Source organism: Manacus candei, unplaced genomic scaffold (genome assembly GCF_025592945.1).
Source record: "Manacus candei isolate 608988 ecotype Guabito, Panama unplaced genomic scaffold, ASM2559294v1 h1tg000077l, whole genome shotgun sequence".
Taxonomy (NCBI): Eukaryota; Metazoa; Chordata; class Aves; order Passeriformes; family Pipridae; genus Manacus; species Manacus candei.
In genome coordinates, this window is record NW_026138125.1 from 2,529,829 (window position 1) to 2,557,509 (window position 27,681).

The 27,681-nt window shown below is 40.7% G+C and overlaps 1 protein-coding gene across 5 annotated transcripts in view; it reads left to right on the forward strand.

Moving 5' to 3' along the window:
• THSD7B (thrombospondin type 1 domain containing 7B) overlaps positions 1-27,681 on the forward strand; it is a 512,613-nt gene that overhangs the window by 280,649 nt on the left and 204,283 nt on the right. For all 5 annotated transcript variants that reach the window (XM_051810239.1, XM_051810241.1, XM_051810240.1 and 2 more), the window contains one exon: positions 22,630-23,425. In XM_051810239.1, coding sequence (XP_051666199.1) covers positions 22,630-23,425 — 796 coding nt within the window. The remainder of the gene's footprint in view (positions 1-22,629; positions 23,426-27,681) is intronic.

The following is a 27,681-nucleotide window of genomic DNA, read 5'->3' on the forward strand; positions in this document are numbered from 1 at the left end:
TCAAAATGCATTTTTCTTCCACCTAATTTATGAAAACCACATGAAGAATCCTCCTTCCGTCTTCTTTTTGGTTCCCTCCCATCCACATTATCACAGTTTTGCTCCACTTCGTTCCTAAATTGTTCTGGTCTCTCTTGCTTCCCTACACCTTCAGTTAAAACACACAGAAGTTCTTTAACACTGTTTTTATGGGCTCTATTTTTGGGTTTCAGAGCTTTCAAGGAGTTTCCTGCTCTCCAGACAACCTCTTACTCATTTTCATGTTGTCTTCCAGTCACTACAATAATGAAAGATTTAGGAAATGCCTCACCAGCAGCATAAACCATCAAGTCCAAAGATGTAAACAGATTACAGTTTTACCCACTGTCAGCTTTGCCCGCTCCACCAACATGCTATTTTACACCAGACTTTGGAAATCATTTAGTTGATTGATATGGCAATAAAAGGGCACTTAATAGCAACCAAGATAAAAAGCTTTGCCTAACAGTCTTCGTCGTGTAATAATGATCCTTGCAACGTTCCAGACCTTCTTAAATGATGAAAGTAGAATACATAAAAATGTCTGACAAAGCTCTCTGCACTTTGAAAATTACTTCTAGGATGAGAGGACCAATTAAAAAAAAGTTCCTGTTTCCTCTTGCGACACCTGTCATTGCAGGAGCATTTGGAACTGAGTGAAATCAGAGGAAAATGAATTTCTGAAAAGCATATCAACTGTCTTTGCAGGTGGAGTTATTCCTGCCATATACTGTTCAGAAAAGGTTAAACAGCAGTCAAAATATGGCTAAATCTTGTATGATCTCTTGATTTATTATAACTATAAATTTGGTTGAACAACACACCTGTTACTTTACCATAAATATTTTCTAGGATTTTCTGTCTCAGATGAGATGCAAATTGGCTCTGCATTAATTCTGGTAGGAATTTCATTCCCCATAGTCAACAGTAAATTTTTGTCCTTAAGGAATTTGTTCCCTTGGTAGGGAAAGGACAACACCTCATACCTCTGTTCTTCAGTGGAATGGGAGAGTAGGAGACCTTGGCTCGTGCTGACTTCCACAAAGCCAGTGAGAAGCTTCTCTCAATGTTCCTGAGTTTATAGCAATGACTCGGAGGAAACCAGGAATGTGCACAGTGGAAAAAGGAAAGCATATTCCTGCTGGGAAGCATGCTGTATACTGTTTTGAGCTCTGGGTAGTGGATATAGAAACGTGAAAGGTGTGGGTGGTTAAGTTTATGTTGGGGCAGGCAGGGAGGTCTTTGCCATTTCAGGCAGTCAGCTGCAGCCGTGTCCATGTGGGGCCTTCTTCCCTGGGCCTCCAGTTAAAATGAGGTATTTGTTACTCTGTACTGAGATGCACTTCATGGTGAAGAGCAGGGAATGAGTTAGGAGTTGCTGTGCATGTCTTAGGAACACACTATAGGGTGTGCAAAGGTATTGAATGCAGGGCTTAAGGGATTATGTATAGGAAGGAGAAAAGAATCAATTTAAGATGTCGAGCCAAGGGTTTTGCTATGCTGGTGCACCCAGTTATCTCTGCTGGTATAATATTTCTTGCAAGATTGGGACAGAAAGTTAGAAACAGTTGAATTTTCGTGTACTTTTTTTTGAGGGACAAAGAGAGGCTGAGAATAGCACTGCTGGGACAGAACTGTGGATGAAATCTGTGCTGTTTCATTAGAACCTTAATAGTTGGTGTGAATGGAGAGTGGAGAGATTGCAGAGCTGAAAATCCCGTTTGAAACTCAGATTCAAGGTTCTTTGATAGCTGGGTTTCTGCTCAGAAAGCTATTCACAATGGAAGGCATGTGCATGCTTTACCTTTTTAACCTGATTTACCATCTTGTATTGAATTAAGTCTTTTCCTGTCTATCCTTGTGAACCTTCCCACCATTTCAGCATCTACTTCTTAGGGATAGCTAGAGACTTAAAAACATTTCAGGTAATTAATGGGATATGCCTCCTGAAAGGAAGGATTTCCAAGCTAAATACCTGCAAAATATTTTTTGAAAAGTGACTTAAATGTACAGATCCCTACTGAAACAGCTGGAAAATTTAAGAGTGTGCAGAAGGATGAACTTTAACCTTGCCTGTGTCTGTAGAGCTGAAAGAGGAGCTTCTCTGGGGGGAAGGTCCACATGTGGCCATGACCTGAGTGCTCCCAGTTCTCTGCTAGAGAAGCTGATTGCTCTCCACTAATGGTGGAGGGCTCTTCCCTTGAGGGCCCTTTATGACCAGTCAGTGCATGTTCACACCCATCCCATCGTCTCAGCAGTAGTGTTTTGTTCTTACAGAAGCATCACAGATACCTATTATAGGCTTATCTATATGTCCAGACACCTAGTCACCAAAAATCAGTTATGTGTGATTCTTCCTCCATGTGTGCCTGCAGCCTCATGTAAGCCAGATCACCAAAAATAAGTAAAATTTCAAGGCTATAGTAGGTTGCAAATTCACAAATATCTATGTAAGACATTTAAATATAATATTTTGCCCTTTGAAAATACTAGTTCATTTTGGTTTCTCCACTAACCACTAATACAAGGTGATAAGTGATTTCCATTTCATAGGGAACACATTATATGCCCAAATGTGGGCTTGAAAAAACTCTTCCCTTTGAACTTACATTTGTAGAATTGAGTATCAAACCATAGGGAAAATGCCTGAGGTGTTAGTGTCTAATTGACATTGAGTCATACTGCTGGCATGGAATTTTCTTTTCCTTTTTTTATCATAAAAATACAGAACAAATATATCTCAGCATTCCGGTGACTTTCACAGGCATTGACTTTGTAGAGTGTTCCAGTTTGGGATGAAATAGTATCATGGTTTGGAACTGGTACCAGTTATTTAAAAAAAAAAAAAAGAAAAAGTACCTTATCTGCCCTTAAAGTGTCTGCTGTACAGAATTGCCTGAGACTTGAAGTCTGAAAGCAAGTGTGTATCCTGTTCCTAGATCTTTTCATATGTATACACACACACACATATATATAGTCAACTTATTAGTGCTGAAATGTTTAATGAATGAGCAGCATTATAATTGTTGCAGTTCATAATTGGCAAGTGTGATTAGCACCACCACAGTGGTTAATCCAGATGCTGTTTCCAGTGCCCGGGTTCGATGGGCGTGTGAGCTATTGCAGATAAATTGACAAGCACAGGCAGTGCTGATTTATTAGAGGAAGTATTTTTTTTTTTTTTAAAGTATTTGAAATCAATAGGTATTCTTCATCTTGCAGACAGCAGTAAATTACTGTTCTGTGAAGCTGAGGTGCCCAGACTTGGGTGGCCAGTGGGGCTGGAGAGTTTAAGCATCACTGCCTTGAGCTAAGAGGCCTTGATCCAAGATGCCTCTAGTGCTCTTTTCAGAGAGTAGAAATAAAATCAGCAAAGGTATAATTTATAAAGAAGTGGTTCCTCATCCTTCTCTACCTGTCCATGCTACCCCTCAATGAACTGAACGGTTCAAACTCCTATTCCATGAGGATACTGAGCGCTGCTGGATGTGTAGAACAGCCAAGGGAAAAAAAGCCTCGGTAATTTGTGAATTAGCACTGGAAACGGGAAATTATTGCCATTTCAGTTCTTAAGTTGTCACTGGAAAACAGGATTAGAGGAGGAAGGATTTCTCTAAGCCTCGGGAGAAAAGCTATCGCAGTGGAATATTGACACAGGAGAAATGCCTGGATTCTGTGCTCTTCAGCATACTTAGGAAGATAGTTCAGTGCCAGTCACAGCTGGCTGTTGATATTTCTCTTATGTGATTCATAGGAGCAATCAGAGGAAGCTGATTTATGTTGAAGCCAGGTTTTTTCCACCCTGCCTCTGTGTGCCTGGTTCCCATGAAGTTGTCCTGGCTCCAGGTGCAGAGCCTTCCCTGGTGTCGATATCCCAGCAGAAGGGACTGCTTTCCAGGATTGGTGTTGGTGTCTGGAGAAGGGTTAATCACATGGATAACGCTGACTGGTATTTCCCTGATCTGCCTTTTATTCCTCTACAGGCTATTTTCTTAGGTCTATCTTTGGTAAAAAAATGTAAGATCTCTTTTTTAGTATCTTCTTGAGAACAGTTTTTATTTTTTTTTTAGCATAGTTTCTTTCCATTTTTTTAATGGCATATCAGATACTGGGTCTCATTCAGCAGAACTACAAAATACTTAAATATCATGATGTAAGGAATAGTGCAACGTTGTCTATATTGTTTGGAAACAGTTGTGAATACAGCCACCCAGTGTAGACCAACTGGCTAAATAATATTTCTCAAAATTCAACATTTTTTAGAGCACTACAAGTGGAATTTGGAACAGGCTGTAATATTATCTGGGTTAAGTGCAACATGTTAAATCAAAAGGCTCTCTTAAGGGGGAGCAAATGGGGCTAAACCAGTGGCAGTGATGAGATGTTCTCACAATGATTACTTGGGTTCTCAGGGGAAACTGTGGGGAAACTGTGAAATGGAAATAAATCACATTCTGGCACCCATCAGCGTGCTATGTATTGCTTTTCTTAAGCAGGTCTTGGGGTAAGGAGCATACTAAAACCTGAAAGGCTCTTGTCTGGGCAGAGGAAGAAAAGGAACACCTTTTGGATGACAATAGAGAGAGAATGACAGAATGGGAAAGAGAATAATTTGTTTTGCCAGTGCCGAGGTGGAGGTATTCTAAAAATGTATAAAAGAACAGGATTAGCTGTATGAACATAGAATCCATTCATAGAAACTTCTTATTGTTTTTACCCTCCAATCTCCATGTTAATACTTTTGGGTGAAAGAATAAATAATTATTTGTGTTGTGGAGAAATGGTTTTTAGACTCATTTTAATGGGAAGTGTCACAGTGTTGTGGAAGAGAAAGAATTAGAGGTGTTGTGTTAACAGGGTTGGGAAGCAGAGGCAATAGCCCGGAGAGCTATTTTAAGAGTGGGTGATTTCATCCAGGAGGAGAAAAGGGCTGCATAATCCCTTCCCCAAAGAGGTGAATACAAAGGATCACAAAGGTCATCTCATTCTGCCACTTTTAACACATCCTGATTGTTTTAACTCAGGTATGCACAAAGAAGTATTGAAAAATGCATGCAGTTTGTTTTAATTGTATAATTTGGAATAATTGTGGCTGATAAGTAGGCTCCCTTTTGTTATAAGCTGTCATCACTTTCAGCAATAAAAATTACTTCATATTGTTCCCCTGGGATTTTAATTGCATTAAGAAATGATTGGCCCTAATAAACTTCTACAGTCTGTGATAATTATAATCAAATAAGATATCCATATAAAAGCATAAAATTATGCTGAAGCAAATGCAATCTTGATCATTAATTAGTGAGCTATCAGAGGCATTGCAGATGGCAGTCGTTTGGTGCTTTTTAGAATGAAGCCTGACCATCACAGCCCCAACTGTGTGTAGTAAACTTATTTTTCAGTTATTCTTGCATCAGTAAACACCTCTGAATGTGTGTATATATGTATCCTGTGTGCTACATGTATGTTCTCAGTTGCTTTTCAGATGTGAAAGTATCCTCAGTAAGGGTGTTTGTTTTGTTTTAATAAGACTGTGACACTGTACAGTACTTTATTGAACAGAGAAATGGATAAGGTAAAATACAGAACAGCAGTTCACAAGTGTGTTATGGCAATGGAATAAGCTTGGCTGAAGTGGTATCTTTAGAAACTGCTGAATTTTTTGAGTTTTGTGAATAGGAGGAGTTGGTGTTTGGTGGCAGATTGTGCCATGTTTGAGTGTCAATATAGAGAAATGAGATTTCTTCCCTGTGAGAGTGGTGAGGCCCTGGCACAGGTTGCCCAGAGAAGCTGTGGCTGCCCCGTCCCTGGAAGTGTTCAAGGACAGGCTGGATGGAGCTCTGAGCAACTTGGTCTAGTGGAAGGCGCGTCTGCCCGTGGCAGAGGGGTTGGATGAGATGGTCTTCAAAGTCTATTCCAACCCAAACTATTCTAGGATTGTATGAAATGAGTCAATGAGGAGTGAAAGGAAAATGCAGTGGACTCTGGCAGACAGCAAGGAAGTCAAAGCAACTCTCCAACTCAGTACTGGGTCAGTGTGTTTGGTGTCTTGGGCGACCTCCTCGTAGGACCAGGAGGGAGAATTGACTCTTTGCAGCTCTGGACACCTTGGTACCAACCCAGGTTCTTCCATCGTGGAAATTTTTGGAATGAAGTGCAAGTTTAAAAGCACAGTATGCTTCCTACTTCTGCAGTCCTTGGAGAAACACTGGACCTACAAAAACCAACTCCAAAGTGTTAACAGGGACAGGTGGGCTCATCTGTCAAACTTCGCTGAGATGCTGCCATCAAAACTGTCGTGAGCACGGCTTTATTTAGAAAGAATGCCAGTCAGAACTAAAGATCAGGAGCATCATTACACCAAATTATCTTAATCTTATGATAGATGACTCTCTTGTGTGTGGTATCAAGATAGAATGTGACATTTTTGTCTTACAGCAAGTTCCCCTCTAGTTACATGGGCATCACAGCTATCTTTCAGTTGTAGGAAGACTTTGATTCCTAAATCCTATAAAGTGGATTTAGGTCCTGGTTTCCCCTTTATTGATTAAAAAGTTAAATTTAATTGCTTACGCAGTGTTTTTTTCCATTTTACACGTTTTATCAGTGAAATACAGGCCGGCATCTTTGACTTCAAACAGTTCCATTTACATAATCAGCACATTTGCCATTTTCCCTCACAGTTTATGTATTGGTTGAGCTTGCCTGCCTGCCATGTGATGTGACCACAACGGCCAACCACTCCTTAGAGATAATTTACATTATTATTGTAATATGGATTAGGCGTCAGTTGGAAGCGAGTCCGAGTCGATGCGGAGTTTTTTCCTGTGACATCTTAAAAGAAATTATTTAACAGTCTGATATCCATTTGGAAATTCAAAGACGTGACTAAAAATGCTTCTTGGCGAACTGAGGTTCATGAATGAAACTTAGCAATTAGCTTGACATCCAAAATGTGGGACAGAGATAAGCGAGGAATGGAGCTGGAACGTGGACTCTGGTCAGCTCGAATTGATGCTGGTGTAATGGATCAGAGTTTGGGCCTCTTCTCCTTTGGAAAATGATGCCAAGGGTGCCTCTGTCAAGTGGCTGCTGGTCCTGGCGCTCATAACCCCCTGAGAGAAGCACGTGGCTGTTGTAGGGACACATATTTAGTGTTCTTGTAAAAGCGTTTTTCTCCTTGAGCTGGCAAACACGTTCATAAAAGCAAACTGGAAGAAAATGAATTCTCCTGCCTGCACAACCAGTTCGTTGTCTGGGGCTTGAATTCCCCGAAGAGAGGAAATATGAATGCTTCTACAGGAAGTAGCAGCTGTTCTTCCTCCTCCCTGGGGCAAAGGATGTGCACGGTGATCAGCAAAACCCCCCTATTTTGTATCACTGTGATTGGCACCCGGTGACTGGTTCTAATGGTCCAGCTGTTGGATGCTGTAATCCCTCTTGGTCTGGTGACATATGCTGTTGTTGCTGCTGTGCTCCATTTATCTATAGACTTGATGCTGAGTTAATATTTTCGTGTAGCTTGTATGAGCAGTTTCATTATAATTGCGTGATTTTGGAGTTTTTTTAGGGCGACCATAAAAAGGTGTTTTCAAGCTTCGCCGAAGTTTCAATGGGGAAAATCTGTTTGCCCATAAATAATGAATGTAAAAAGCCCTACAGAGTTGTTATGGGTGAGTTTATTCACATACGAAACTTGAGAAGGGCTTTAGTGCAGCCTTAATCTAAGGAAGAGTTTATAAAATGTTCAGATTAGTTGATATTTTAAAAAAAAATTAAGTTAGTTTCCATAATAAGTGTCTTTGACATGCATAGTGTTCTTCAGCTCTTACATGTGAAATGAAATAAATTATTTGAAAAGAGTTAACGTCTGTTGCAATACCCAAGACTCTGAACTTTGCAGTCAGAAAGCTGTAGTGACTTGTTTTTCCAAGGCATTGCAGTACCTAATAAATGTGAAGAATCTTTTTATGAGGGCTGATGCAAAACATCCTTATTTCTACTTATACAAATGTCTGAGGCTGATTTATTCCTGAGACTCACTATTTGAATATGCTGCATTACAGCAGGCACTTGTGTGTTCCCAGCATTCTGGCAGAGTCTCTGCTCAGGCTGGACTGTATTGTTTCACTGCAGTCCTGTCAGGACCTGGGGCTGCAGTGGCAGGAATGAAAATACCCAGATCTGTGTGGACTAAGAAGGAGAGTCCATCTCTAATATGAGTCAAAGTGTCATAAGGAAAACTTTTCTCCCCTTATTCTTGGGCAAGGAGGAAGAGATAAGTATATCCAGTTAATTAATGTTAGTGTAACTGAAACCCTAAGAGGACAATCATTATTAGTCCAGGTTTAATCATTACAGAGAAGAAGAGTAATGCAGTTCAAGTTGTTACACACACACAAACCCCACCTTGTACACCTTTCCTGGTGTTAATGTCACCTTGCTCCCATGTGTCCTAAGCTGGGGGTTTTGTTCTGGGGGTGGTGGATTATCAGCAGCTGGCGTCTTTTCCCAGGAGGAATCTGAGGTTCATGTTGATGGTTTCTTTTTCCTCTCTGTAGGATTCACAAGGGGTTGTTTCTGCCCAGTTTTACACCCTCCTCTTTCTTTATTGGTCCATGTTACTGTGTTAGTTTTTATTTTATCCCCTCAGTCGTTTCCAGGTGTCCATTTCTCTGACTGACCACTGGTGAGGTTTCAGTAGTGTTGGGGCCTCCAGTGCCAGCCTGCATCCCACTATGTGTCATTCCCTGCTTCTATTCCTCTACACTGTTTGTATTCAGGTGCTGGAGAGGCCACCTGAGGTGATGATGTGCAAGGTGGGTGATGCACAGGTACAGAGGAACTGCTCTGGAGGGTGGGAATCAGGAACCTTGACCATGGGGAGTGGTTTGGTCCACAGGATGGTGGAGTTTAAGATCCTGAGGGAGGTGAGGAGGGAATGTGGGTTGGAGCTCCTTCCCTGGTCTTGGGAGCATGGATTTTAATTTCTTCAGGGAACTAGGATCCTGTCCTGACGGGCCAAGAAGATACAGGATTATGTAGAAGTCCATAGGCTATTTTATTCTCTTGTTTTACTGCAAAGTTTGATGGGAGGCTGTCTGGACACATGGGGGGAAGCTTCTGCTTTCCTAGTCTGGTGGACCCTGATGGCACATGGAAATGAAAAAGGCTGTGGTGTGGATGTGGTGTGTGATCACACATCTGTCATTATCAGGGCAAAATTCTTTGGGCAGCAACTACTGTAATCAGACAAATTTAGATAAATGGAAACATTGACTGAGTAATCATTAATAATGTATTTTTGCATGTGTAAAAAGGAATGTGGAAAAGCATTTAGTTGCTTAGTTTGCCTGTCAAGATTGTTTCATTGGTTTAAGTTAGAATATGTGGGAGAATGGGAATATGGTACAGTGAAGTGGTTTGAGAAGAGTGATGGAACAACAGACCTAAATGGACTTTATAAGTAGAAGAACTTACAACAATACAGCCTGTATTACCCTATAGTGACTAAGCTCAGAGGTCCTGAAGGTATTCTCCTCTCCTTTATTCTTAAGACAGAAAAGTAGAAACAGTTTAACTTTCACAAGCAGGTTTTAGTGTAAGAAAGGATTTTTAGAAAACACATCCTGGGAACAGTAAATATTGTTTGAAAAAAATTCTTTTTTGTTTTGAAAAGACCTGAAGTCTGTCCAGATTCTTTCTGTTTATGCTTTTTGGAAGCCACTTTCTGTATCTGCAGCAGTATCAAGATTAGATGTAAACTGAAAATCTTACTGCATCATCTGAGAAGGAATACAAGTCAATTAAGGTTAATTTTCAAAGATGATGAATATCTTGACTTTCTAAACTTCAGATAGGAAAGACAGTAAATGTTTTAAACATGTAATGAATATGGATTGCATTTTCTTAGCTCCCTTTTTTTCATTGATTTTTGCCATTTGACCAGTCATTTCTCTTTGTGTATGTAAAATATATGGCTTACTGTTAAAAGGATCTCAAATCAGATTGGCTTTATTTACTTCAGAATATTCTGAGTAAAGTTTATTATGGCAATCATAAGAAAGGAATAGACATTTATAATAGAAGAGTGTTTCCAAGTGGCTTGATTGAATTGAAGAATGCCCAGTGGAATTAAAACTCAGTTAAGAGCAGTTACGTCAGTGTCCTTAGAGGGAAAGCCAATTTTTCTTATTCCACAGAACTACCAGTCTGGTATTTCTACAGATGAGTGTTGTCAACCATTGAGGGTGTAGACAGATTTCCTAATGCTGCAGTTGGTGGCTGCTTACACCAACTTTGCTGTGAACATTATAGTTCTTTAAACCTGGGGAGAAGACCAGGAGGTGGATTTCCTTCTGGCAGAGGCTAGGTATCCCTCTCCATTTCTCAAGAAAGCTCTTTCTGTAGCAGTTTATTGTTTTCTTGTGGTGATACTGAATCTCCATGTACTGGTTAATGGACCAGCTGGGACATGTTAATGAGCTGGTTTGTATGGAAACAGCTTGCTCAAATAAAAGCAGCAAAATTAAAAGCCATTTGAGCTCTGTGGTTCAGGGTTATTAGCTAAGTGTTTTCATTGTCCTGTTCCCCAAAATCACTCCTCATTCTGTCTGTCTGGACTACTGTCAGGGGTTTTGGAGTAATTAGATTACCAGGTGTCAGTGTTCTGTCCATTTCCTGTCATCATCTACTCTTCCAGAGTATCCACGTTCTCCATCATGACCTCCAAGGCACTGGAAGTGTCTCCTGTGGGAAGGGTTAGGAGCTGGCTCCAGTACAGTCATGGCATGTCACATACACTTCTGTTGTGTTGGGCTCAGACTGAGCATCAAAACACTGATTGACTCCAAAATGGGAGCAAAGTGAGATCATCAGAATACAAATATCACATAACATGTATATATGTGTCTGTGCATGTGTGTATGAATATATTTGACATCAGTTATGCAAGTTATGCACATTCACACATATATTCTTTTCCTTTTATTAAATAATTTATGATTTTTCTTAATCGAATGTGCCTTAAAAGAGCAAGGAGAAAGGGGTATTTATCTTGGCTTATCTTTTCTCCCATGCAGCCATTGCTGAGCCTGAGCAGGTGTTGGAAGGTTCCTTTGATAGTATCTCCTTTAAGTAACACCCGTCAGGACCTTGGGCTCATCCTCTCCTTTGATTAAACACTGGGGCAGCAGCATCTTCTGTCAGTATTTAGTAAGTTGAGGGATTTCAGATGCTATCATGATGAACCTAAATATGACCTAAACTGAACTGAAAGCAGCTTGAGGCAGGAATGGCTTTTTATCTTCTTGAATCGTGTTTGAAGTTGTGATCGTTCTTTGAGGCATATTTAAATTAATAACCACTGCATTTTTTTGACAATACTGGTAGAGATAATGTGTGATTTCCATTATTCTGGCCTGGTTTTCCATCATTTTGCAGTTACAGTGAGGGTGATAAATGAACATTGCCAAGAAATTATATTTTAAAACATTAGTTTTGCCATGTGGTGACACAGTGGTCCAAAGATGATTAGCAGGGCTGATATTTCATTTAAAACTATCTAAAAATTTGTACTTGACCTCTTTATATCGAGGTGAACTTGAGGCAGGCTTAGTCTATGCAGGTTTCCCAGGCAGTCATGACATTAGTGTAAGTGCTAGATTTATTTTGCAGGCTAAATGATCATTTTATGTATTCATTAGAACCACTTGGGGATACAAAAGAGAACTCTTTGCAGTTGAATTTTCATGCAAATATCTTTATTTGTAGTGCAAAACATTAGAAAAGATAGGTACTCTTGTGCAAATTACGAGCACTGTTTATAAATATCTCTGCAATTGAAAGCAGCAGAAGTGCCAGATGTGTAATTACATTAGCACAGATATTCTACAGAAAGCTGCTTCTGTGAAACAGAAACAAGCTTAATGTGAAAATCTTTGCTTTTGAGAGCAAGCATGCTATGCACATCATTAACCTGTTAATTAAATCTATTAAGGGCTGCATTTTCTGAGCCCTTGTTAAATGATTAGTTATGTATAAGAACGTTTTTTTCTAAAAAACCTTCAGTTGCAAAGTGTGGGCTGACGTTGTGAAAGCAGATGCTTATGTTTGGATGTCAAATTGTGTGCAGCATATGTGCATCTGTAACTGATACTTTTCCATGTCACCATCCTTTTACTTCAAAAAGTCAGAGTATGATGTCTTTTATGGCAACAGTGACCGAATTTCCAAGTTCAGAATTGTTCATCTCTGCTCAGCAAACAGCCCCAGCAGAAAACCTGAATGCTGCCTGCCACGTCTCTTAGTGGTTTTTGAAAGAAACATGGGGCTGTGCTTGCAAAGCCATTCTCAGGATAGATATTCTCAGCTGTTTCAACATCTAAAAGGAGGTAGTTTTATCCCTTGTGCTGAAGCTTGTGAAAATACAACTAAAGGTGCATTTCTGTTAGGATTTCAGTGATACCTGAAGACTATTCAGAAATATGTAACCACTATAAATTCAGAATAACATGAGCAAAACACTACCACAAAGGCAGTGAAGATCTACCAGTCTGGTGAGACTGACCTCTGAGTAATTTTAGGGTGCAGTTTGATGTTTGAACTCTTCCATCTTTAAATTACTGGAACTGACGTTCTACTTTCAGCTTTCTTTATTTCAGCAGAGTGAGTACTGAAAAAAGCAACCCAAACCTGCCCCTTCCCTTGAACATGCCTGTTCCCACCTTGGAGGGTGGGTTGGCACTGCCCACTGCAGGGCTGGCAGTGCTTGGGTTCCAGTGAAGGGACTGACAGAGATTTATTGCCAAAACCAAGGTGTTCTCTTCTCTGTTCATCCTTAGAGCAGTACTGGCTTTTGCTCCACAGAATCTAACACAACTGGAATAGGAAACAATGAAATTAAAAAGTAAAACTAGTAGGAAATTGCTTTTAATGTTGTAATGCTTTATTGCCCCGGTTCTGGGTTTTGTTGCTCTTCTCTGGGAGGTGGGTCTGAAGAGAAGCACGGCTGCTCTGGATGGGGTGTTGCTGAGTACCATGTCCTGCTCTCCAGCACCTAAATATGTCTAGCTTAAAATAAAATAAAATAAATTCAAAAGCACCATGGGATAATACAACCTCCTTGTAAGATCCCTGGATCTCAGTCTAGCCTGATGTTCGGGTCTTTGCTTTCACTTACCTGCATGTGCAGTCGTTTGGAGCGATGCCTGGCAAAATCTGCCTCCAGATGGGATGGAGATTTTTCTTTCTTCACATACTCATGCAGATATGATGTGCTTACTTATATTTTGTAATTCTTGGCACAAGGAACCCAAGATTTTTCTTATCTTAACACCTGCAAGCCTGAATGAGGTAATGTGATCACGTTCCCTGAGTGCAAACTGAAGTATTTCAGTTATTCTGTTCTTCTGGACCTCACAGTCAGGAGGCAAAATTCATGATGCGATGGGAGTTTGTTTCAATTAGAACATTAATGTTTTTGTCCTTGCTTTCTTTTTACATTAATTATTTTATTTCCCCTCATCCAAATTGAATTTTTGTGAATTGGATTTAGCTTTTTTTTCTTTTTGTTGGTCGGTGTTTTGTTGTTGTTATTGTTGTCTCTTTTTGTTTTGTTTTGTGTGTGCTACATGCCTGTCCTTCTTCCCTGAAGTGTAAATCACTTGCATGTTAAAGCCCTTAATCCTGAGTACACTGCCTGGAAATCTAACCTCTTTGGCCCTCTTGGATTGATGAGCCACTGCTCCTTCCTCAGCCACTCCTCCTGTCAGCAGCTGGTGCTCCCAGTGTCTGTGAGAGGAGCAGATTGATTTACTGCTGGAGAACACTTGTCAGTCCAAATTTTGGCATTGCTGCTCGTATGGTTTATTCCTCCACAGCTATTTACAAACAATGCACTGAATTACGCTTTTCCAAAACACTTTCCCCCTAGAATATGGAGTAGAGTGTCTAGAGCAAATGGGAATTTAATTATAAATAATTGAAAGGGAGATAATTAAAAATGGACTGTAAATAAAGGGAAAAATGCCCAGTAAAAGCAGTTTGTAGAGTTCTACAATAACCTCTGTCCAGTTTTTATAAAATTGATTGTGCACATATTTAAAAATAGTACTTTTCACATGAATTAATTATGCTGTTGCCAGGGAATTGTTATCATAGGTGTTCTCCATCTTTGCAGAAATACTAATTAGCAGCAGTAGGGCACCATGGGACTCCTGCCCATTGTATAGCTCTTCTATAATGCTTATTAAGAATAATGAGTGGCTGGCCCATACGGTTGAGGAGATATTTGTCTAGAAGTACGTGGTGTCTGTATTTTACCCATCTGCCTTTTCTGTTCCAAGAGCTTTGGGCAGCCCCACTTCTGCTCCAGAGCAAGGGAGAGGGTCTGCCCCAAGTGGGGCTCACCAGAGGTGGGGAACCTCCAAGGTAACGGGATATCTGTAGGTGTGGGCACATCAGCTCTGCAGGAGGCCGAGGGACAGGGAATGCAATTCCACTGTTTAGCCCCAGCCAGACTTAGTGTGCAGCTCTGGGTTCCGATTCCTTTACCGTGGCATATTGATTGCTGTAGTAGCTGAAAACATATGTTGGCTTCTGGGCTGTTGTGAGTTATAAAATATGTAAGCTGGGAATAGTTTGAAGCTGAGCAGAAAGATTATAGTTCTCCCTTAAAATGATGTCTGGAGGGGGATGCACCTATTTCTGTGATTGTGTGCATGGAAGTAAATTTGGATACTTCAGGAAGGTTTTGCAGGTGTGCAGATTGCTGTATTATTTCACAACTTTTTCTCTGAAACAATTTGTTTATTTTGCTATTATTTCAATGAACAAGCATAATTTAAGCTTCATGAAAGAGTAAGAAAATTAGAAACTGCAGTTGTCATGGTTTGGAAGAAGCATTGGGCTCTATCTTCAGTGTTTGCCAGGTAATGAATTATTGCAGAACTAAAATAAGAATTCTCTTTGTGTCTTGGAGCTGGAATAGCAAGCAGATGTTGAACCACTGCCAGTGCTTCCCCCCAGCTGTCCCACCCAGGGCCTGTCTCAGAGCAGCGAACCTTTGACAGCGAGTTTCCTGCTGTGATTCCCTTAGGAGTCCATTAGTGCCAATCTTCTCTGCCCTCACTGAGTCTTCACCATGAGGGTGGTGAGGCCCTGGCACAGGTTGCCCAGAGAAGCTGTGGCTGCCCCATCCCTGGAAGTGTTCCAGACCGGGTTGGATGGGGCTTGGAGCAACTTGGTTTAGGGGAAGGTGTCCCTGCCCACAGCACAGGCTTGGACTAGGTGGTGTTTCAGGTCCCTTCCAACCCAAACCATTCCATGATTGTCTGATCTTGATGTTGTTTGCTGAAGTTTGTTGTGGATGAGGCTCTCTCTTACAGAGCTGAGTGTATCCCAGCTGGACTGTCAGCAGGACATGGACCTGAGTGAAACCTGGGCTGTGCATGCTGGAAAAATATCTTGGAGTGACTGCCTGTGTGAAGGGCAACAGGGGGAAGCCAGAATATGGAAAAACAGAAAAAGCCTTTTGCAAGGCTTGCTGGTGTTAATGCAGAAGGTTTAAGAACCTTCTGAATCTCCCAGTTCCTGGAGGAAAATAAGAAATAACCCCATTCACAAATATCTCAAGTTTCCTTCTGCTTTCTTGCAAATGTCAGCATAGACCTCCTTGACTTCTTGCTTGGCTGTGCTTGAAGGGATTTGAGCTTTCCTGTGGGCCTGGGAGAAGGTTTAAGTATAACTAGAGAGGAGGCTGGGGATCAGAAGAAAGTGTTACTGAGATGGGTGTCCAGCAATGCCTGTGTTTTTCCCCTGGCCCCACTGGTAAACTGATGCTTTGTGTTATAGGAGATGCTGCATAACCTGTGTTGTGTTGATTCTGAAATAACAGTTCCTGTTGGGGATTATAAGGCCCAAAGTCAGGGTGGATTGAATGAAGAAACATTTCTTTTTCTCTTAAGGTGATGGTTACAAACTACTTGTAAAGGCTGTTATGTTTTAGAAGGAATTGGTTTTCATAACTGTTTGGAATTTTGAAAAGACCAGAGTTTGATTATAGCTATCTATAATCCAGTATCGAGGTGTTTTTAATCTCCTATGCATTACTTATAGTTTACTCATAGTTGTAATCTGTTGATAGACAGATAAATAGACAACATCTATTTATTCTTTTTGTTTCTATAGAATACATAAATCTAGATAGATTATGGACTCCTCTCCCAACACCCACTGCTATCAAGGCAAGATATCTGTTCTCACAAACCCTCAAAATGTGTTGGATGAGTATTACAGAAATGTTTTGGAATGTGTGGGGGTTTTCTATTTTTTTTCTATTTTTTAACTGAGAGTTGAAAGAAAAGAATATTTTTCCCTGGGCTGTCTCCAGGGTGTGGGCACATGATTGAGTAGCTCAGCTAATGCCGTTTACATTAGTGCTTAATATTGGGAAGTCCTGCCTTCCAGTGCCAAGGGGTTAGTAAATCACTGCATTTTCATAAACAGCACTGCTCATTACATTCTGCTGCAGAATGTCTTTCTTGCTGAAGTGTGTCTTGAGTGTTACAGCATGTGGATAATAAGGGAAAAACCTGAAATGTAAAATTGGAACAAACTGCTGCATGGATTTAAGTCACTAAACTTCACATTTATTGAGATCTAAAATAAGATGAATAGCTAAGCTGCTGAATTGCTCATTTGTGTAGGTCATGAAAGTTTAAAAAAGTGCTGCAAGTATTTAAAATTAATCCCAGGAATCAGAGGAACTTTATATGCCCTGTGTGACACACCGCAAATAGAACAATAGTCTTTTGTATAGAATCTTTCATATAGATTATAGTACAAAGTGATTTAATGAATTGCTGTTAATAATAAATAGAAAAATAATTGAGACAGTTAAGTATAGGCAAGGAAAAAAAGCTGTGTTTTGGCTGAGATGTGGCAGTAGGTGAAGGGCAAGGAGGCAGGAGGGAGTGGGCAGTTCTGCCAACTACAGTGACACAACATTACTTTGTAATATAAAATACTGAGACGTATCAGATCTGATGTCCTAGACTCTGTACAGACCTGGTCCCAAAGATTTTAGCCTGCAAAAAAAGATTTGACTGAGATATTTGCCTGAATCTTTTGAGTTATTTTTCTTGGTATAATATTGAATGTCTTTGAATTGTGTTCTTTAAGAGTTTGGTTCATAATAAAGAAATGTGTGCCCAAGTCTCATAAAACATGCATCATTCTCATAAAATTACATTAAAATTAGATAAATCTCATTAAAAACTTCTCATAAAGCAACATATTATTCTGAGGAAACATATTCAGTGGAACTTATTTTTTGCCTTCATTACTAATAATCAAGATTAATTAGGTGTAGTGCCATCAGGAATAAAGCTCCCTTGTTCTCTGAGTCAGTTGTTAAAGTTGGAGCTTTGCGTTTCCCATGACCATGCTCTGGTGGAAGGATCCTGGAATGACATCCAGAGGGGTTATATGATGTTTCAAGCAGAAATATTCCATTAAAGTGGACACTGCAGTGATCTTGTGGAGTTACATCACATCTGGTGGAGTTACTTCTCGGTCAAGGATTAGTTTAATGTCTCTGTTACTGATGTATAAGAATGAGAAGGTTCTGTTTAAAAACAAGTTGTTAAGGTCTAGAGCAATTGCTCCTAAATTGGATACTTAAACAGGAAGAGAAGGTAAAAATGGGTAGAAAATAGGACTATTCCAGTGTTTGTCCATTAATTCATTCAGTGTTCCTTCACTGTTTTATGTATCAAATGTGCACGTATCTATTACCTGATATAAATTGCTAACACAATATTTTATTTTTACTGATTGCTGGTCTCATCCTAAGTTTGAAAATCAGTACATAGCATCAGGGACAGAATCATTGTGGAAGATGCTGACTGTTGAATGAATTCCCCAATGATGGAATGGTTAGGATTAAACTAAATGTCACAATAACCAGAGCATAATTAGTCTGGCAAGCCTTATTAAGCAATAACATACTTACTAAGCAGATCTTATTGGGATTCCTCATCTAATTTTGATGTTTAATGGTGTTTTATTTTGTCTGTAAGATGTAATTATTGCCTGTATACCCTGCCTGCCTTATGTGTTGTGACCTGTGGCAGAGAGCAGATGTCACGGCATCCTTTCACACATAATTATGGTGTAGGTAGGTCTTGCAGGCAGGAAAAGCAGATCAGTGTGCACTGCATCAAATAAACTACAATTGCTGTGTTATTGCATGTTTTGAAAGGGATTAGAGGAGCTGTGTGGGATGATAGTACAGTACTCCTTCTGGCTGATAAAGGATGGCAAACAGAACAATGTGTAGTTTTTCTTTAATAGATTATCTTGATTTATTAATCCCTTTCATGTCTTTACTTGTAGTGTTATAGATGTTCTGCAAGAAACAGTAGGATGTCTTTGTTCTCAGTTTTCTGTAAACAAAGACACCCCACTGTCTGTTACAATTTTTGTGCAAGCCAAACAAGTTTTGTTCGACTTCTAATTTTTGGAAATGGAGATTTGGTTGAACTCCTCTTTGGTTTGGTTGACTAATGGATTTATTTGTGCTGTTGCATGTCCCTTGGTACTTTGCAGATCTCAGTGGTATTTATTAGGGAAAAGCTTTTTTTGGCATCCTGTTGGACAAGGCCTCGCTTTCATTTAGATGCTCCTTCACAGAGTAGTTCCGGTCGGAAAGAACCACGGGAGATCATCTGGTTGAACCTCCTGCACAGAGCAGGCTCAGCATCAAATTCACACCAGGCTTTGTTCAGTCAGACCTTGAAAACCTCCACTGATGAGATTCTGCTGTCCCTTGGGGCAGCCTCTTCCCAGGGTTATCCTCACAGAGATGAAGATTTTTCTTACATCCATCTTGCAATCTCCCTGTTTCCGTGTATATCCACAGTCCCTTTCTCCCATCTTTGTCCTGCCTTCAAACACGTTTTGTCCTTTGTCCTGAGTTCAAACACCCATCCAGTATCTGATTAGGTTACAAAAGATAGGAGACAGATGATCTATCCTTTATCTTCATTTTTTTTGTACTTTCTACAGACAGATCACTGTGAAATTTATTTCATTTTATTTAGTTTCTGCTTAAATTACCAGTGGCCTCCCGTTTGAGATGGGGAGTTGTAAAACATGTTTCTGAAGTTCGGGCTTTTGATGCCTAAATTCCAGTGGGTTTTTAATGTAGTTAATATTATCATTCACATTGTGCTGAGATGTTTCTTTTAATTGACTCAGATTTATTTTGGAAAAAGCGTAAATTTAACATGACCCTTCTAAAAAGAATTAAATTCTAATTACAAAGCAGACTATTGACTAGGAAGTATTTACATCCTTCTCCTCATTTAACTACTAAACAGGATATCTAACTAAGCAGTGAAAGATTGTGGATAAGTTTACTGCCACGTCCTGAAGAGATCGTCAGGAAGTGAAAAAATCTATAGTAATGGGTTTTTCATCTGATTTTTAACCTTATTTTTCATGCTTCTTTTTTTTTGCTATGCCAAGAGCAGGCTCTGTTTTTAGCATGTTTGCCAGAGAATAATTGCAAATTCTAATATTTCTAATGACAGTGTAATTACTTACAAGTCCTTGCTTACTTTTTTTTTTTTGGTAATTTTTCATTCTAAATTCACATCTGACATTAAATAATGGCCACTTCTTGCTTCTGGCTTCTGCTGCTTGTCTCTCTATCCTGTTAATGTGAGGGGTGGTAAATCTGCAGCTGTTCCATAGTTCATGAGCAGCACCCAGAAATGTATAAAAACTACCAAAGAGACCCGTTCTGTGCAGTAGGAAAAGAGCAGTGATGGGTTTGATGAGTGAGATTTGGCCAGTCCTCTGCTACAGCTGCCTTGTATTACTCCATCTGGGGGTTTAATGCTATTTTTAATACAATTTTCTATCCTAAGAAATAGATAGTAAATCCTTGATTGGCGTAATGTGTTTCAAGGTCCTATTGATGAGCAAAATACTGTTCTGAAGCGAAACAACATATTCTTGAATTTTTGCTTTAAAAACAAACTGGTGAAAACCATGCTTTTCCTGCACTGAAATTTCCACATCTCCAAAACTAAACTGCCTTTGCTGAAGTGCCTCAGAGAAATAAATAAACTCATGATACAATTCGGTTGCGATGCTTAATCTTTGTGGTAGTTGCTTTTCTCTGCTAATAGAAAGCCACCTACTGCCTGAGGTTTGAATTTTGACTATTATTTTTAAGAGATGACAGTTTGTATATAGTCTGATGTCTGGTTTTGAATCTTGGTGACGTTAGAATAAGAATATTCTGTTAGATCAAGGTGAGGTATCAAGGACGAACGTTTAAATCATCAATGGACCTTTTCCTGTAACTGAACTTCAAAAGCATATTTAAAGATTAATTTTTTTTTTTAATATTCAGTTTTTAGGCACATCAGATTCTGTTGAAAGCCTATCCTTAGTGTAGGACAGCTTGTAGAGCACACTAGGGTGTGATGCTCCCTTTTCCCATTCAAGATATGTGTCACAGCTGAGTCCTTACCTTGGGCTGATGGCTTTTGGTGTGAAACGGAGGCATAAAAGGGACAAAGATTTTTTTCACGTATCCGAAAGGACTCAGCAAAAGCTGCATCTGTCTAAACCCTGAGGGATCTGCAAACCTCTCTTGCCTCAACCTGTCCACCAAAACAGAAGCTCTGTCTGAGGGCAGAGCTGCGACCCTGGCCCAGAGGATGGGGCAGGAGGAGCTCCCGCAGGAGGGACATGGCAAGAGCGTAGGATCTGTTGGAGGAGAAACTCAGCTATATCCAGTTCCTATTTGCTTTTCCTCCTTTCTTACCGATGAAAAAGAGATCAGGCATTTTTATTTATTTATTTTCATTTTTCATTACACGATGTCAAACCCCTGGCTCTGGAGGATCAACTCCTCTATTCATGGAGAAAGAACAACGGGATTGCCAATGAAACCGCCATCGGCTGAATGAAATACCTGGGATTATAACTGCAGCTGTTATGGGACTGCTTTTGGGTTTTATGTGCCTTTGGTTTTGTAGTGTGAGCATGTAACTGATTCCGGTAGTTTTAAAATCAATTTAAAAAAAATTGACCAGAGAAGCATTGCTTAATATAAATAGACTCATTTGTTGCAAGTTCATTTTCTACCTTGAAAAAATAAAAAAAGATAAGCTTCAGTGTATTTTCAAGCAAGGATTATGTATGCAGTGTTTGTACTGAGCAAAATGGGTCTTTTATGAGGTATTGGAAAGTTTTTAAACTTAGGAATGAGATGAGACCCCCTTGAGATGATCATCAAAATCCCTTTAATAGTTAAGATTCGGCCTGAGTGCTTTTCTCTACCTTTGCTCTTCAAGTTTGCCAGCAATTTTGCACTTTATAGCCCTCATTATTTTTTTGACTTGCTGGATTTTTATCGAATAATATTTTCATAGACAAATCTTTCTATTTAGCCTTGTCTGATTGTGTTCTCTTGCAAATCCTCAAGTAAGATTCATATGATTACACATGTATGTTCACGTGCTCCAGAAGTGAAAATTACATTGCTGGGTTTTATTTGGGTTTAATTTCTCTTCCTGAATTACTGGCTTAACCACCTCTTATAGTGCCACATACTGCAAGTGGAAATTACTTGCTCAATGTACCTTGAGGGTGATTGGAAGTCCATGCACGTGAGGTGCCTTTTCTGCCGTCGGGCTCTGCTCTTGGAGCAGCACCCTGTGGGACCCATCCTGCAGTACCATGCCAAGTCACTTCCTCCATTTCAAACTCCTATCAGGAATATATTCTTATTTTTACATATTTAACCACATCGTTTTATCCCTTCAGATGATGATTCAGCTGCTTCCCAGTGCAGTTTATTCCATTAACTAATTGCTCTATTAGGACTGTTTTCCTCTTATCTAGCTCGACTTTCTTTTCCTATTAGATTATTGTTCTTTTATGATAATTTTTATATTAATTTGTACAAGTAAAATTAAGTAGTCATATTTCCTGAGGCTTTGGGAGGAATTTTACTGCCACAGAAACGTGCCTGGCTTGCCTTTAATTTGAAGAATTGTGGGGCTTTTTCTTTTTACCCTAAATTTCTCCAAGCGGTTAGTGATGTGAGTACATTGAGAGGAGAAATGTCTTGCAGCCTTTAGGAAGCATTTAACCAATTTTTAGTGACCAGCTGACAGTTATTTACTTTTTAATATACAGCAGGGTATGGTTTATATTTTGTATACGGTTTATATTTTTTTACATGTGATAGGACAAGGGGGAATGGCTTTAAACTAAAAGAGGAGAGATTTAGATGAGGCGTTAGGAAGAAGTTCTTCACTGTGAGGTTGGCAAGGCACTGGTTGCCCACAGAAGCTGTGGCTGCCCCATCCTTGGAAGCATTGAAGGCCAGGTCGGGTGGGATTCTGAGAAGCCTGGTCTAGTGGAAGGTGTCCTTGCCCATGGCAGGGGTTTGTCATGGGATGAACTTTAAGGTCCCTTCCAACCCAAACCGTTCTGTGATTCTGTGGTTCTCTGATCTGCTCTTGGGCATCAGGACAGATCCGTGGGAGGAGCATTGCATGGCATTTCTCAACACCCCCTCTCTTGCAGGTCACTGGGGCCGATGCATAGGTGACTGCGGCTCGGGGGGCCTCCGGAGCCGGGCCGTCTGGTGCACCCACGCCGAGGGCTGGACCACGTACCACGCCAACTGCGACCAGCAGCACAAACCCGAGAGCCAGAGGAGGTGCTTTAAGGTCTGCGACTGGCACCTGGAGCTGTTCGAGTGGGAGGTTTCGGGATGGGACAGGTGTGGGCTGGTCTCCGCCGCCGGAGCTGAGGTGGGAGCCGAGGCCTGTGTCACCGCGCAGCACGGGCTGCAGCGCCGGAGCGTGCGCTGCCTCCAGAGACTGAACAGGACCGTGGTTGCCAACGAAATATGTGAGTATTTCACACCGCAGCCACCGGCTGAGCAAGCCTGCCTGGTGCCCTGCCCGCGAGACTGCGTCGTGTCCGAGTTCTCCGGCTGGTCTGAGTGCGGCACGGACTGCGCCAGGAGTTTGCAGCACCGCACGCGGGCCGTCATCGCTCCCCCTCTCTACGGGGGTGCCCCGTGCCTGAACCTCACGGAATCCAGAGCCTGTGCAGCTCCCGGCTGTGCCCTCGGGGAGGAGGAGCACTCCTACAGCCTCCGCGTGGGCTCGTGGGGCGAATGCCGGCTGCCCCACCCTGAGGACGTCGAGCTGGCCGGGAGGAATATGCGGGATTTGGGTTTGGACTCTGGAGAGCGAAGCACGCCTGGACTTCACGGCTCTAAACGCCACCACCATGCCGGGGAGGTGGAGATTGGCTACCAAACCAGGCAGGTCAGGTGTGTAAGGAGCGATGGAAAACATGCAGTGCTCAGGTAAGGGGGCTTCGGCTTCTGGTTCATCCCCACAGGATTTTTAGGGCAGAGCGCTGGCTCGGCCTGGCAGCACCACAGAGAATGAGCTTTAAATACCTATTTTTATGTGTTTTCTTTATGGACCTCTTTTTTATATAATTCTCTTCTAGCATATGCTGAAGGTTTTGCATTCTTCTAAAATTTGTGACTGTTTAATTCATTTTATATTTTCAGTAATTCTCTTCTGTGGTTTTTTTGTTTTGTTTTGTTTTGTTTTGTTGTTTTGAGGAAATGGAATTATATATCACTTTGTACTGTTGCTGGGCCCTGGCTGTGGGAAAGGGAGGTTTCATTCTCAGTCATGTACTGCATATATTTGGCAGAAGAGGCTAAAATTGCACCAACTTAAACTCCCTCATTCTTACAAATCAGCACTGCATAAAATAAGTCCGAAAAGTTTGGTCTTGGAAATTTGCTAGAAGGTATATTTTGGAAAGTAATCAGTGAGCAAACCTGTGATTGTTGTCCTTATTGAGGAGCTTTCCTGTCTGGGTGTAACTCGTGGGTGCTGATACAGGATAGGTGACTGGTATGACTGTCTTTGGTAGAGGTTGTTGATTTCTGTCCTTACCTAATGTTTTATCTAATGATTTCTCTTGGTCTGTGTAGGTTGCTTTGCTATAATTCAAATGTGAAGGTTACAGTAAATGCAACAAGTAATGGAAAGATTTATTCTCTGTATTTCTCACATTTGATTTTAAGCTATCTGGGCTCTGCCGTTTGACTCCAGGTTGGATTGGGGCAGGCACCAGTAGCTACAGATGACTGAGAAATTGATTGACTTCTGAGAAAGTCAAAATTGCTGGAGATCTTCTTGTGTTCTGTTTTTCAAGAATATTGGAAGTTCTTGAAAAATCCTGCTCCTGAATTTTGCAGAAATCAATCCGTAGCTCCTGGCACTTGCACAAACTCAAACGGCAGAGATTTTATGTCCAATTCTCTACCCCTGTTAATGTCCACAGTGGTTTTGCACACACACTGAGGTGAAAATACACATTCTGCCGCTTTTCTAACCTGCTCTTGTTACACTTGTAGCCAGGGAAGGATTATTTTTTTGTCAGTTGGAAAACATCAGGCTTTGTGAACTGTTCCAGCAGTTTCCAACATCTTGACTTTATTACTCCTCTCTAAATATATGCTGATTCTAAATATACAGATTTTATGCTCATGTAGCTGCTTGACTTTAATGGAGTCACTTGTGATTTATGCTGCTGTGTGACTACCAGCAGGTTTATGTCTGCTAACACTTGTTAGCTGTTCTGCCTCTTGTATCTCATTCCTTATCAGAGGCTCTGGGAAGGGAATCTTGCTTTTGTTAAAATTTCACTGGCTCTGCCTTCACACTCTCACTGCTATATTTGTAAGAATGGGTATGGAAACTTTCTATAAATGTTTTCTCTGCTGTGTTATACATTCAGTTTCTGGATGACAGTGGAGAGGGTGCTGGGAGCTTTGGTTTTAGTGACTCTGTCCCTGATCTAGCTGTCTTTTTCCTTGCTCCTTTCTGAGTTTTTTGCTGATTTAACCCCCTTTTGGGGAGTGTACAGCTCCATTAGCCACCTCCTGGCAGTCTTTTTCTGCTGAGTTTGTGTCTCAGATTTACTGCAGAGCTGAGCCTGACCCATCCCTTACTCTATACTCCAAATACAAGAGCAAAGCTCATTGATTGAGTAGAGGAGGAAAGGTCATGTCATGTTACAACGTCCAGCTAGTCACACACTTTTCTTTTCTTTTTCTGGATCTAAAATCCAAAGCTAAAAATCCAGCCCAAAATCCGGTTGGTGTTTAATCTCGGGGCTGGAGTGTCACAGACATCAAATACCCTTGACAGTGACTCCCTTTGAGCATCCCCTGGTAGTGTTCTCCTGGTTTTGTTGTGCAGTGTATTTGCTGCCATTCTTCTGAAGAACAGGCCTGATCTTACAGATGTTGCTGTACGACAGCGATGGTATTTTGGCTACTGATAAAGAAGAGTAAATGCATTTGCATCACCCTGTAGTGGGGTCTGGCAGGAAGCCAAGTGTCTGCTGTAAAACGGGAGAGAAGTGCCTTGTTTGTGCTTCTGCATTTTCCTGGCCGAGGTTTCCCATTTCTACCGTCACTGCCGAGTAAGTACCAGTGTAAATTAAATGTCTGGAAAACTGAGGGAAGAGACAGGGATATCCCAGGACATTCTTTAACAGTGGGCTCTGAGCTGCTGGTCTGCCAGGGCTCTGCCATCAGCCTGCCTTCCACCACTGCCCAATTCTCACAGGAAAGTGGCAGGTAACAGGAGTGGTCAGCAAACCACCCCCAGCTGGCCAAGGGCCTCGAAAGGAGAGGGAACATATGCTCATCTTGCCTCCTGATTTATAATGCAGTGGCAAAGATGCCCAGTTTATTATCTAGGTTGTTTAATTTACTGGTGTCTAATTTCAGGGCTGTAGAGCAGCTGGTGAGGCCAGTGAGCAGCAGCAGCTGCTGCACTCCCTGATGGGAGAGGATACAGGGTACACTCCTTGGCGGGAAAGAACAGTCTTTTGCCAAAAATTGGATTTTGGTGGCCTTGGGTGCAATCTGTTTTTTAAAGGCTAAAAGATTGAATGCATTCACTTCTTATAAGTCATAGAGTCACAGAATGGGTTGGGTTGGAAGGGACCTTAAAGCCCATCTCGTTCCAAGCCCCTGCCTGACGTTTAAGTTTGCCATGTAACCCTGCAAAAGGGACCCTTTGGTTTTACAGTGAACCCTCAGAAGGAGATGAACAATCCTTTGCATTATAAGGAAGACTCTTTTTAAAATGTAAATAATTGGTCCTGTGTGTCTGTACCAGCCTTAAAGGTGCAAGCAAAAATCCAGCAATTTTAAATGTAAAAACTGTAAATAGGAATTACTTGGAGAGGAGCACAAGCATGTGGAAGATTGGATGTTCTGTGTCAGGGAAACAGAGCTGGGGATGCTTTTGATGAAACATCTTTTCAGTCTGGAGGTTCTGCATTTGGCAGAATGGAAGGAAAAGGGGCAAAGAAGAAGGAAAGGGAGCGACAGACCTTTCTGAAAACACCCAAAGTGACAGCAGTTGAACAGCAGAACATCAACAGACCTTGAGAGAGGTTCACTTCTGCTCAGAAATGGTTTCGGTGTAGAAACCTTACATTCATGAAAATAAAAGGAATAACATCAAAATAGGATGATTTGATGGATCTGATCCGAAGCTTTTAAAGACTTTTTTTTTAAAAACTGGAATTTTTTTTCATACTATTTCCAATCAAACTCAGATTTCGGTTTAGTTCAGAAAAATGTTTCCATTTTGTGTTAAATCTCATATCCAGTAACAAATTCAAATATAAGCACTTCCATGCATTAATAAAAAAAAAAAAAATCTCTGAAAAAGTTGCAAGGAATGAATGTGCCAGAAATTCTGCTGGTTTTGGTTTCCTGTCTTGTTAGAGTTGTAAAAATGTACTGAATAGTGAGGCAAAGGCACTTGAGTTTGTTTCTTTTTTTTTTTTAAAGAAAAAAGGTTATTCAGGTTAGCTACTGAATTGCAGTTTAGTGAAATGAGTACCCATAGCTAGACATTGAAGTCCTAAATAAATTTAACCTGATTTTCTAACCTGATGTGTGTGCTCACTAAGCATACTGAGAAGGTAAAGTCAGGATCAAACAGTTTTAGGGTTTTTTTATTATTATTATTTGGATTAGGAGTCTTTTAGGTACATATTTCTTAAACTCTTCATTTTACATTTGAGATAACAACAGTGATATAATAGAGTTGGATTTGGGTTTCTGTTTACTTTGCCTTTGTAAGTGAAAATTCAGGTCAAACTCAGTCAAGGGACAACCCATCTGTCAAGGTGGAGGTGGAGCAGCATTCAACTCTTTTGTTTGCCTCTGTAATTTAAATTTCCATTATCCATTTCCTAGTGGATTGTGCGTAACCACCGTGCTGATGTACATTTTTAGGAAAAAAATATTTGCAGTTTCAGTGTTGACATTCTTCTGTTCTCTGGGTGAATACAAAATTCTGCAGTCCAGAGCTGGAAATGCCGTGCTGTGATACGCTATTTGATGGTTATGATTCCGATCTGGGAGAGGAGTTTTGTGTTCACATTCCTCCTGGCAGATGTAGGAATCAAGCCTCAGTGCTCAGGCTTCAAAACAATTCCCAGAGCTGTTGGAGAGGAAGGAGATTTTATTTTCTAGTGTTCTTTTCAGAAGTTTTGTCTGTCATTTCC